We start from the raw sequence: 13,362 nt of genomic DNA, 5'->3' as shown, positions 1-13,362 counted from the left end.
TTAGCTTGGTTTATTTGTTGACTTAGTCAAATGTGTAGATGACATGTGGCCCCCAATTAACTAAGTTAGCTTTTAATTAATTGTTTAGGTACAGTCAATGACATGTGGGGCCACCGGTCCTTTGACCAGTCAACAACCCACTGTTGACTGCTGACTAGGCAGTCAATAGGGCCCTGCCTGTCATCACCTATAGCACCCTGTTGTGTACACCTCAATGTGTGAACATAGCATTTTGCTATTATTTTTGAATTAGTATTAATTCCAGAAATTGCCGCATATTAATAAAACTTTGGAAATTGATAGAAAATAAACCGTAACTCGGATGTAAATACTTTGTACATGAAAGTTGCTCAGAACGACGAGACGAATCCGGATACGCGGTCCGTTCGTCCACCACACACCCCTAACCTATCGAACCCGCAACTTTCCCCCTCCGGCTCCTCTGTCCGAAAACACGAAACACCGGGAATACTTTCCCGGGGGTTTTCCCCTTTCACCGGTATCACCTACTACCGCGTTAGGGCACACCGAACACCGCGTATTGCCTTGATATATTTTGAGGTGCTTTGATTGCTCTGTATTCATTATTTCTTCCCCCTCTTCTCTCCGGTAGACTACGAGACCGACGCTGCTGCTGACCAGTTCAACTACGGAGTTGACGACCCTCTCTCTTGCCAGAGCAACCAGGCAAGCCCCCCCTTTGATCACCAGATATCGCCTACTCTTCTCTATACTGCTTGCATTAGAGTAGTGTAGCATGTTACTACTTTCCGTTAATCCTATTCTGATGCATAGCCTGTCATTGCTGCTACAGTCATTGATACCTTACCCGCAATCCTAAATGCTTAGTATAGGATGCTAGTGTTCCATCAGTGGCCCTACACTCTTGTCCGTCTGCCATGCTATACTTCTGGGCTGTGATCACTTCGGGAGGTGATCACGGGCATATACTATATACTTTACACGGTTACATTACCTGTGATACTGTTCGGAGTTGGGGGCTGAAAGGACAGGTGGCTCCATCCCGGTAGAGGTGGGCCTGGGTTCCCGACGGCCCCCGACTGTTACTTGTGGCGGAGCGGCAGGGCAGGTTGAGACCACCTAGGAGACAGGTGGGCCTGGCCCTGTTCGGCGTTCGCGGATACTTAACACGCTTAACAAGATCTTGGTATTTGATCTGAGTTGGCTACGAGCCTATACGCACTAACCATCTACGCGGGAGTAGTTATGGGTATCCCGACGTCGTGGTATCAGCCGAAGCACTTCAGACGTCAGCGACGGAGCGGCGCGCGCCGAATTGGACTGGAACGCCACTAGGCTAGGTCTGCTTTCGGCCGCCCACGCAACGTGCAGGTGTGCTCAGGGCGATGGGCCCAGACCCCTGCGCGCTTAGGTTTAGACCGGCGTGCTGGCCTCTCTGTTTTGCCTAGGTGGGGCTGCGACGTGTTGATCTTCCGCGGCCGGGCATGACCCAGGAAAGTGTGTCCGGCCAAATGGGATCAAGCGTGTTGGGGAATGTGGTGCACCCCTGCAGGGAAGTTAATCTATTCGAATAGCCGTGATCTTCGGTAACAGGACGACTTGGAGTTGTACCTTGACCTTATGACAACTAGAACCGGATACTTAATAAAACACACCCTTCCAAGTTCCACAGACAACCCGGTGATCGCTTTTCTACAGGGCGACGAGGAGAGGATCGCCGGGTAGGTTTATGCTATGCGATGCTACTGGAGATGCTACTTGGAGATGCTACTTGGAGGACTTCAGTCTACTCTCTTCTACATGCTGCAAGACGGAGGCTGCCAGAAGCGTAGTCTTCGACATGATTAGCTATCCCCCTTTTATTCTGGCATTCTGCAGTTCAGTCCACCGATATGGCCTTTTACACATATACCCATGCATATGTAGCGTAGTTCCTTGCTTGCGAGTACTTTGGATGAGTACTCACGGTTGCTTTCTCCCCCCTTTTTCCCCCTTTCCTTTTTTTCTGGTTGTCGCAACCAGATGCTGGAGTCCAGGAGCCAGACGCCACCGTCGACGACGACCCCTACTACACCGGAGGTGCCTACTACTACGTGCAGGCCGCTGACGACGACTAGGAGTAGTTAGGAGGATCCCAGGCAGGAGGCCTGCGCCTCTTTCGATCTGTATCCCAGTTTGTGCTAGCCTTCTTAAGGCAAACTTGTTTAACTTATGTCTGTACTCAGATATTGTTGCTTCCGCTGACTCGTCTATGATCGAGCACTTGTATTCGAGCCCTCGAGGCCCCTGGCTTGTATTATGATGCTTGTATGACTTATTTTATTTGTAGAGTTGTGTTGTGATATCTTCCCGTGAGTCCCTGATCTTGATCGTACACATTTGCGTGCATGATTAGTGTACGATTGAATCGGGGGCGTCACAATAGCTCATTTTCAAACCATCAAATTCGCACAATTATATGCAAAGTAAAACGTAATTTAAATCTTTGTCGATGCTCCTCCAGCTCTATGGCCGTGTCCATGTCCGGTGGCCGGCTGAGCCCCTCGATGAAAAAGTTCATTCCCCGGCGAGGTAGAGTAGGCAATGGGACACGGACTGGCTCACGAGACAAGTGGCGATGTCGTCTCACATGCCTTACTCTTCCTCGTCAGAGCCCATGGTCTCAACCTCGTCGGTCGATGTGAGATCGATGATGGACGTGGCCGGACGGTCGGGCCAGGTGGCTTCCGACTCTGCCTCGGCGGCCAGAGCTTCCGTGGCCATCTACGCACGGTGCCTTACACACAGGGACCCCTCGCGTCCTATGGGATGGCGCGCCGTCCCAGGGTTCAACCACTAGGTGGACCGCACCACGTCCAGTGAGGAAGGGGTACATCGCTTTCCACCACGAGCACTGGTAGATCTAGTTGTCATTTGTGCGGACGCAATGGATTCCCGCTGGAACGAGTTCGTCCACGGCCAGGCACATTCCTCCCGGGAGCGGTGGAGAGGTGCGCGGGCCACCATCTCCTCAAGACCGCAAGGGACAAGGTCCCATTCGACGAATCCGGACGTCTCGGAGTCATATCCAGCCTGCCATGCTGGAGTTCCCCGGGGATGAGATATTGCTCGGAGGGGAGTAGAGAGGAGGAGAGTGGAGTGGTTAGGGTTTGATCCGCAATGCGGATATGTATGAATTTATGTGGGGTCCGGTGGGCCATATTGGGGCCGGATCCGACGTGACGAGCGCGTCCTGGCATCCCCATATCCGCCTCATATACGGGTTGGATATGGTGGTTGCCAATCAGCCCGGGTGTTTGGGCTGCGTTTCGGGCGTCCGATTAGGTGATAATTTTGCGTCCGGACAGTGACCGGGTAGGCCGCCCGGGCGTTTGGGACGGATATGAGGCGTCCGGTTATATATGCTCTAAGTACTATCAAGAGCAAGGAACATGTGCAATTATGATTGATAGATGGCATGCCCGGGTTAAACAAAAAAAACGTTCATATATTTTTATAAAATGGTAATAATATTAGTAGTTTCAAGAAGATATTAGTCACACATGGTTTCTGCATTGACAAAAAATCCAGTTGATTTTCTTTTCTTTTCTTTTTTTTTGCGGAAAAAACTTCCGATCTATTCATCAGTTGTCAAAGGCATTAAAAAGGACGCTAGAAGTAAAAATTACATCTAGCTTTGCGGATCCCCCAGCGACGACTATAAGCACTAGAGCGAGCCGAAGGCGCGCTGCCGTTATTGGTGCCAAGCAAACCTTGTTGTAATAAACAGTCAGGAAGTCGTCGTGCTAAGATCAATAGAACTAGTGCACCAGAACAACAACCACCGCCGATGAAGGGAAGCGTAGATCGGAACGATCCAGTCTAATCAGGCACATACACAGACGAACGAAGACCGGATCCAAGTTGATCCATCGAAGAAAAACGCTGACCGAATCCCGTGAGATCCGCCGGAGACACATCTATACACGCCCTCCGATAGCGCTAGACGCACCACCAGATAACCGTCGTCGTCTTGTCTTACCGAGCAGGACATAAACCCTAAACAAACATAAAAAACTACTAGAAATGAAGTAGGAGCCTTCTCGCAGGCAAAGGCCGAAATCCACCACGTCTCCAAGCGGCGCCGCCGACGGTAGGCTAAAATCCCTGATCGCCTCGCGCGCATGAAGCAAAAGTGTTCACGGCGTACGTGGCTTGAGGTTGTTTTTCTATTCGAGAACATATCGTGGCGAATCTTGGCGCTATTGTTGTGCGGAGAGACAGAGACAATCTCTCATTGGATATTTTCTTGTTCTCCGTATGGTTTTTATCCATGGTGCGTAATGGAAGCGCGGGCTGGGCAAGTCCGCTGATGAGGTTCAGTAATCTCAACATCTCATGACCCTTGAGGTGCACAATCCGAGAAGGGAGAGCGTCGACTATCATATCATGATATTGTATCAAAATAAATATTATATGAACATGTCTTGCATGACAATAAATAAATATGATTATCTAAGATACTCGCTCCGTTTCTACATATTAGTCTCTTTAGAGATTTCAATAAGGACTATACAGAAATTTTTTTTTAGAACGTACTTTAGAGTTTATATTCATTTATTTTGCTCTGCATGTAGTCCATATTAGAATCTCTAAAAAGACTTATAATTACAAACGGCAGGAGTACTAGTAATTTATAATACTATCCATTACGGAGGTAATATCATATGCATGATACTACGGGCAGACCAAGTAATATATTATCCATTGTTTTTTCTCGCAATGGGTTATCATGTTTCCGTAAACCGTGATGAAAGGGAGATAAATGGGGTACTTATGGTTCTGTGCATGAATAATATGTAGGTGTCTGAGGGGTTATCCTCCCATTCACAACAAAAATATCATCAGAATACGCCAAAGTGTTAAGTTGATTTTGGTGCGAGGCGGCCCCTGGGTGGGTTGATGCTCTTTTTTTCGAATGGTGGCCGGCCGCCGAGTCTGGAGTTGGACGTTTTGGTTTTGTTTTGAAACTATGTGATGGAACGAGTGCGGGTGATCCCAGCAACCTGTTTTGCTTTCTACTCACTCCGTTTCAAAATAGATAACTCAATTTTATACAAAAATTAGTATAAATTTGAGTCATCTATTTTGAAACAGAGAGAGTATATAGCAGGGCTTGGTACCTTTTTTTCTCTTAGTTAAAAGGTTACGGTCTCAAGCAGATCTATCCAAAATGGTATCCAGGCATGAGGCGAGGCTCCAAAAAGTATGAAGATGCTAAACAGGTGATCCATCTACCGTGTCATAAACAAAGACGGGGGCTAAAGGCTAGACTGTGGAGTCGTCACTCGTTAATATCTGATCTGTATACCAATTAAACACACTCTAAAGGTTCACACATCGTTCTCAAATAGAAAGAAGAAGAAGAAGCTCACACTCTCACGCTGATTGGAGGAAGGAAAACATCAAAGATTAAAGATGGTCACAAGGACGGTAAGTAGTAGGCTTGTACCCCTTCCACTCGTACCCAAGGCACCCAGCCGCTTAGGGTTCCTCGTACCTCCCACCAGCGCCAGTCTACATCGCCTCCTAGTCTTAGGGCCATGGAGGCGTGGTGGATCTCGGCCTTTGCCGGTGAGATGGCTCCATTTTTAGGTGATTTTTTGAGTTTTCTTATGGTTTGTGTTCTGCTTAGTGAGGTGAGACGACAGCGGCTTTCTGAACATAGAATAAGGTTCTTCCTGCTTAATCCCCATCCCGGTGGTGCTTCTAGTATTATCGGAGAGCGTGTGAAGATTTGTCTCCGGCGAATCTCATGAGATTCGGTCGGTGTTATCTTCGGTGGATTCATGTGGATCCAGTTTTTGTTTATCTTTGTTTGTGGAGTGAATTGCAAAAAACATTGACACTTCAGGCTAGGTTTGCAGGTACCACAAATTTACGAAATTGTACCAAAAAGTACAAATTTTTTTTCATAATTTTTTGCAAAAAAACACTAGTCACTCGGTTCAGTCGTTTTAAGCAGGATTATGGCAGGTGGGTCCCGCTTTTGCCGACGTGGCGTAACGGTTTGCAGGTGACGCTGTTAGACCAGGGATTTTACACCGACACCCTTCTTCAAAAATTAAAAAAGCAATCAGGCCCTTATCTTCGTATTTCTCTCCTGCCTGCAGCTAGCGATAGCCCTTAGCCGCCAGAGCAGCAGCTGTCACGGGCGTCGGACACAGGAGCACCTGCTGCTTTCACCGGCGCTGATGCCAGGCAGGGGCGACGGAGGGCCGTGGGACGACGGCGAAGCTCTTTGGTGAGCCTCCCTGCCGACCCGTCGTGCACGACCGCGAGCAGCAGCAGCGCCTGCAGCGACGGGCGCGAGCAGCGACGGGGACGGGCGTGCATGGGAGCAAGCATCAACCGCTCCGGTTGCGACGGGCGCGCACGGGAGCAAGCTGCAGCCGGGACAAGCGCGCACGGGAGCGGCAGCCGCCGCACCGGCCGCGACGGACGCGCACGGGAGCAGCCACCGCACCGGCCGCGACAGGTGCGCGAGCAACGGCGGGAGTGATCTTCAAAGTGGATTTCTTTGCAATCTAATTGTGATCTTCAAAGTGGATTTTGAAAAGGCATATGAAAAGGTCAAATGGCCTTTCTTACAGCAGGCCATGCGTATGAAGGGTTGTAATGGGGCATGGAGGAATCAGGTGGATTCTTTTGTCCAGAAAGGCGGTGTCGGGATTAAAGTGAATGATGACATTGGTCATTATTTCCAGACGCATAAAGGCCTAAGACAAGGAGACCCGATGTCTCCTGTTCTGTTCAACATTGTGGCTGACATATTGACCGTTCTAATAGGCCGAGCCAAGGAGAAAGGCCTGGTAGATGGGCTTGTTCCCGATTTGGTGGATAGGGCATTTCTATCTTACAATATGCTGACAACACTATTATATTCATGGAGCATGGCCTTGCAAAGGCAAGGAATATGGATCTTGTTTTGTGCCTCTTTGAACAATTGTCTGGTCTGAAGATCAACTTTCACAAGAGTGAATTGTTCTGCCTTGGTAGGGCCAAAGATGACCAAGACAGCTATAGACAATTGTTCGGTTGTGAACTGAGATCATTACCATTCAGTTATCTAGGCATTCCAATCTATCATAGGAAGTTAACCAATAAAGAGTGGAAATGTATCGAAGATCGATTTGAGAAAAAACTAAGCCGCTGGAAGGGTAAGCTTATGTCATATGGAGGACGGCTAGTATTGATAAATTCAGTACTAACGAGTATGCCAATGTTCCATCTATCTTTCTTTGAGGTGCCCAAAGGGGTACGAAAGAGACTTGACTTTTATCGATCTCGTTTTTTCTGGCAGACAAACGAGGTTAAGACAAAATATCGCCTGTCAAGATGGGATATTATTTGTCGACCAAAAGACCGGGGGGACTTGGGATCGAGAACCTCGAGATTAAAAATAAATGCCTTTTGAGCAAATGATTGTATAGATTATCTCAGGTATCGGATGGTATGTGGGCACAAATCCTAAGAAATAAATACTTGCACTCTAAAACTCTAGCTCAGGTTACCGTGAGGCCTAATGATTCGCCATTTTGGAAGGGACTCATGAGAACGAAAGAGACCTTCTTCCATAGGGTGAAATTCGTCATTGGGGACGGAACGACAACAAGATTTTGGGAGGATACATGGCTAGGCGACTTGTCGCTAGGTCTCCAGTATCCTTCCCTGTATCATATTGCTCAACGTAAGGAGGATTACGTAGCAACAGTATTGCAGACGGTATCTTTGAACATCCAGTTTAGGAGGGCTCTAGTAGGGGAACGATGGAATTCCTGGCTACACTTGGTGCGGAGGTTGATGGACGTTCAACTCTCAGATCAAGGAGACACCTTGAACGGGAAGGTAACGGGTAATGGTGTGTTTTCGATCAAATCTATGTACTTAGACCTCATTAATTCTGGCCCAATCCCAAGATCGTTACACATTTGGAAAGTTAAGGTTCCCTTGCGAATCAAAATTTTTACGTGGTTCGTTCATAAGCATGTGATCCTTATCAAAGATAACTTACTAAAGTGATGATGGTTCGGCAGTTCATGATGTTGCTTTTGTGTTCACGACGAAATAATTCAACACTTATTTATTGATTGCCCTCTCGCGAAGTTATTTTGGCGGTCCTTACATATAGCTTTTAATATTATTCCTCCAGTTAGTATAGAAGCGTTGTTTGAGACGTGGCTAAATGGAGTGAATCCTGATATTGCGTCAAGTATTCGGATTGGAATATGCGCACTGCTTTGGGCTATATGGAACTGCAGGAACGACATTATTTTTAACAGACTTTATGTGATTAACTTCTTGCAGGTTATCTTCAGAGCTACGACATGGATCTGTACGTGGTTGTTACTCACTCCTTTGGCCTCCATGGAGCATTTGGCTACTTGGTGCAACCGATGGGAGATGGTAGCATGGGTTATCTTCAACCGGTTTGGATGGCGGTCGCATCATAGGATAGGTCCTTAATGTCATTCGTCCAGCCGGTTGTGCCTTTGAGTTGTTTTATTTTGCATTGCTCCTTTTGAGAGCTGTACTTTGCAGACCAGATTATTTGTTTTGATGTACTTGATTCAATAAAGTGGCCGCATGCATCTCTTCGATGCAGAGGCCGGGGGAAATCCTCCTTTTCAAAAATAAAAAAAATAAAATTATAACCTACTCTTTGCCTTGAGTTCTGCTATATTTTGATGGTTCTGTGGTCGTCACTGAAAATGGAATAGATCATCTCCGCTCCAGAGATATGGAAGCAAGCACTGTACCGGATTCCTAAGAGGGGTACAGAAATTAACAGTACAATATATTTTTTCCAGATCATAAATATAATAAGAGTAGCCATACAATCAGAAGATCTCATTGGGCAACACAAACAGCTCAGCAAGATTCCATTCAGTTTAGTAGTTGAAGTGTTAGTGCTGGTCTCTTTTTTATCTTTCTCCAGAAGAAGCAGCACAACACACCATACCTGACGGCATCTTCTGGTGCTGTCAATAGAATGTGTCAAACGAGAACATGCACGAAGTTACGCGGCTTCTTTTTTTTCTACTACATACGGAGTCATGTACTGTCCATAATCTCAAACCCCTACAAATATCTCTAGAAAAGAGTTCTTGACATGATGCTCCAACCATATCACTAGCAAAAGATACAACTTAACACACCTCTTGACATACTTACACATCCACAGCACTCGCAAAAGTCAGCAAGAGGGACGGTGCCTCGGCATGCATACGGTACTACTAGTGACCTTTGATGCTGATTTCCCCGCCTGGGATGACAATCGGTAGCAGCACCTTCACCAACGCGCTGACTCTTGGATCATCTTTGCCGCAGTAGATCATGGTCCTCTCGATGCTAGGATAGCCGCCCAACGACGAGTCCCCTCTTGGTGACCGATCACGCTCAGCAGCCTTGCATGGTCGAAGCTGGTCCTGTATTCAGTGTGTCAAAAGGAAGCAGTGGGTAAGCACATTACTTCAAGGTTACAGGCATATCGATCTGAAAGCAGGAGTAGTACCATTCTGAGCTTAAAGGTCAGATACTTCAGTTTAGGAGAGAAGTTGGAGGCCATGCACCATTCGCCAAGCACCAGGCTTATGAGGTTGCTGAACACCGGGCATGTTTCCAAACACCTCTCTCGCGTGGGCTTCTTGTTCATGCAAGATGAAATTAAACATAGCTAGTTAAAATAGCAACACGACATACATGAAGGGAAATAGTTGGTCAACAACATAAAGGCAGATGGTATCTTGTGTTAATATCAAGCAATTAATATCGCAAAATCTAGCAAGGCAATCAACAATATTCAGGTAACTCGGACACAACGGAAAAGTGAATAGAGAACAACCCAATCCATCATACCTCAAGTAATGGTGCATGTAGCTCCAAGGTTGTGACACGTGAGAGGCCGTCAAGTATACCATGATACAGCTCCAAGGCACTTAGACTTATTGAAGCTGTAACTAGAGAATACAGATCCCTTGTTACTATAGCATGCCCTCCAAAAACTGGGTCGAGGATGTACAGATGGTTCAGATTCGGAGCACAAATCTCAAGATCTCCGAAGACTTCGCAGCAGGTTATACGTATAGTCTGCAGTGACCTCGATGAGATCTTATTCTTCACACAGTTGACAATGCAACAGTCCAGCTCTAGATGTTCAAGCACAGGGAAATAAAAATTCAGTGGCCTAAGGGATGTGTCAGTCAAAGTGACTTCTTGGAGCCTGATTATTTTCAGGTGCTGAGAACGAATCATCGATCTATCATTGAATTCTACTCGGAGGAAGCGATGAGCATAAACATGAAGCAGCCGAGCTTTATGCTTGATGGCATGATGAATCCACAAATCATATTTGTCAGACAAATCAGCACCTCCAATAAAGATCCGAGCCTCATCCAAGGGCACCGCGCCATCACGCAAGAGTAGCAAGTGGTCCCCAAACTTCTGCAGCCTATTCTCATCCAGCTTCAACCAATCATGATCATCAACACCAATAACAAAAGAATCAGCAGTAGCATCCACAAATTCCTTGAAATCTAGGTGGATGAAGGGCACGGAGGCCCAGAGATCGCGCCACCTTGGCGAGAGCAAGCTTGTGCGCACGACTTCTCGCATCGGCAGGAAGGACATCACGAGATGGAGCAGCGGGTCAGGAAGGCTGCTGAGTCTGTCAGCACTGTGCGCTGCTGGTCCGTGCGACCTCTTGGAACTGGATGCCGGTGCAGACATTTTGTCAAAGGGCTGCATGACTCCAACAAGACAACGCATCATTAATCAAATACGCACTACAGAAATCTTGGGAAAACGTGTGAGAGGATTTGGCCCAATACATGATACGATTATCAATACATATCTACCAAAACCAATGGTATTATTAACAACGGCAAGCTATTAATACTTAATGCAGAGAAAAAACTTTTCAATTAGGAAACTGTAATTCCAACAATTAACTCAACATTCTCAACTAAAATAATTATCAATGCCCAACTGTGACCGAACGGGACAAGCCTGCTCTGCTTTAAACAGGAGGCAACTAAATGTGTTGGGATTCACAAAAAATGTAAAAGTGCTATTAGATGCAAAGCATGGCAATCGATTTTCATCCGTATAGAAATTTCTACCCATCATACAACAACTCTCGATGGAGAGATACCAGCGGATTCCAAATGAAGCTCATTAAATCATTGTGTCATCCGTTGAGTGTCTTTTGGGTGTCCATTAAATCATTGTCTCATCCGTTTACATACTTGCTGTGTATCAACCAGTTTGTTGACATAGAATACTTGCACATCCAACCGATGGCAAGCGAAAGTATGAAGTCCGTATTTGACACCCAAAGTCACTAATTACCTAATAAATTTCAAACTAGTGTTTCCTCCCCCCTACATGCACTGAGTTAGCTAGCATCGAACGGCATCCAAATGAACCCACTTTCTGTTTTCCCAAAAGAATATTCACATTTATAACAAATGAAAATTGGCCTCTCAATCTGGTAATATCACGGGTAACAAAGGCGTTCTTCTTCAGTCATCATGTAGCATAACACACGGTAAAAATGAACTGAACAATTGCGAAAGCAGACCCAAAATGGGGCTACACAACGGTAAAAATAGTAAGTTATCCAAACAGATTCATGTAAGCAAGCCGCACCACGAAACTATGATCTGTATGTATACTTGACACTTGTAGTCAGTCACTTGGGACCAGATGAAACTAATTTTCCAATCGTGTTTTCAAAATGAAATAAATAAATAAATAACTCCAATCTGCCACGGGAAACAAGTAATGTTTGCTACTCTCCCGGCTTAAGCCTTCGTCCGCAGCAGCGGCCAACAGCCCCCAGCCGCAAGCTCCGTCCACCCACTGCGGCCGGCCGGCCGGCGCGACAGCGCGTTCCTCGGCCCTAACCCTAGCCGCTGAACGAATCCCCACCGTCTAATCATAAAACGCAGAGACCCATCGTTAGTCACTGACCTAGTAGTACGCAGCTGGGAGGCAGGACGGCGTCTCCGGCGTCGGCGGCGCTCGATCGATCGACGTCGGCGAGGGACGCGGCGGCGGGAAGTGGAGGACACTCACTGGCGACCACTGTAGACACAGTGAGCTGGAATGGGGAGAACAGAATGGGTCGAATCGGAAGCCCACTGTATGCTAGGCCCGGTGTCCCGGTGTCCCGATTGGGCTTACAACTCTCTTTTTTTGTGGCAAACCCAGCTTACAACTCGGGTACCGCTCAAAAAAAAAAAGCTTACAACTCGGGTGTAATGTGTTAACCAGCTATCTTGGCAGCTGTTGCTAAAAAAAAATAAAAAATCGTGGCAACTTCTAAAAAAAATAATCTTGGCAGATATTTATTTATTTATTTTTGCGATTTTTTTTCGATCTATACATCTTCAATCATAGCAGTACAATGAACACTAGAACTAACAAAAATTACATCCAGATCAATAGACCACCTGCACCCCATCTGGATCGTTATCCCGTGGGACGGGATCCACCGTTTTTTATCCATCCCGTTCTAGTTTTTCTAAACTAACCAATGAATCTGGTCACAACGACAGGCAATCGATGGAAACCACAAATCAGCAATCGATACTTCCCGTATACAACATCAATCAGCCATCGAACAGAAAACAACAATCTAGAGTTCCATATTAGCGGCGCAACACAAATGGAGTAGAGATGTTTTCTCATGTACAATACCTAACCTTTCCATATTACCGACGGAACACAATTTGAAACACAATTCAAAATTTTCATTGGGCGGGGCTGCGAGCTCTGGTTCTCCGCCGCTGCTCGGTGGTGCTGCGAGATCTTGTTATCCACCTCTCCTAGCACGTGCTGCTAATGCCAAATGTCTGATCTAGCGGAGAAGGAGGCATATGCGAGTTTTTTTTTCTTTGATTCTATATGTTCATGAGGAGATTTTTTTTCAAATCGGACAAATACATCAGTTCGAGGAAAAACAGGAGAATGGAAAGGAAGAAAGCGAGTTCGACACATTACCAGGAAAACCACTGTAACAGCTCGACATCGAAACGGCCACTATGGGACTAAAACCTGGCAACACCACATCAAAGGACTATCCTATTACGGACAGGGATCCGCATCCAAAAGTTCAAAAGACTAGCGACAGTACATGCCAACAAAATGCACTAGTAGACGAACATCACCCACAAGCTAAACCAAGATCCATCTATCACACCAGCTTTAGGCCTCCCCAAGCGTCCTTCTGGCGGATTCGCAAGTTCTCATCAGCATCATCGTTCCTTCACAAATCGCCTGGATACCTCCTCGCATCTTCTTAGGATCTCCTTTCGTCTAAAGCCCTGCCCAATATAG

General features: G+C 46.5%; 1 protein-coding gene across 2 annotated transcripts; it reads right to left on the bottom strand.

Moving 5' to 3' along the window:
• Positions 1-8,911: 8,911 nt before the first annotated feature.
• Positions 8,912-12,176, bottom strand: LOC123090660 (putative FBD-associated F-box protein At5g56440). Of its 2 annotated transcripts, none has more exons than XM_044511979.1 (4): positions 11,995-12,176; positions 9,880-10,761; positions 9,536-9,667; positions 8,912-9,449 (listed from the first exon to the last, which is right to left on the bottom strand). In XM_044511979.1, the coding sequence occupies exons 2-4, from the start codon at positions 10,747-10,749 to the stop codon at positions 9,258-9,260; spliced, it is 1,194 nt and encodes a 397-aa protein (XP_044367914.1). In that variant the 5' UTR covers positions 10,750-10,761; positions 11,995-12,176; the 3' UTR covers positions 8,912-9,257. The 2 variants fall into 2 exon arrangements, with proteins under 2 accessions (XP_044367914.1, XP_044367915.1); XM_044511980.1 differs by having other exon boundaries at positions 9,536-9,664.
• Between the last annotated feature and the right edge of the window lie 1,186 nt (positions 12,177-13,362).

This window comes from Triticum aestivum, chromosome 4B, assembly GCF_018294505.1.
Source record: "Triticum aestivum cultivar Chinese Spring chromosome 4B, IWGSC CS RefSeq v2.1, whole genome shotgun sequence".
Taxonomy (NCBI): domain Eukaryota; kingdom Viridiplantae; phylum Streptophyta; class Magnoliopsida; order Poales; family Poaceae; genus Triticum; species Triticum aestivum.
The sequence above is the reverse complement of the archived record's forward strand: the minus strand, read 5'-3'. Positions and strand labels throughout refer to the sequence as shown.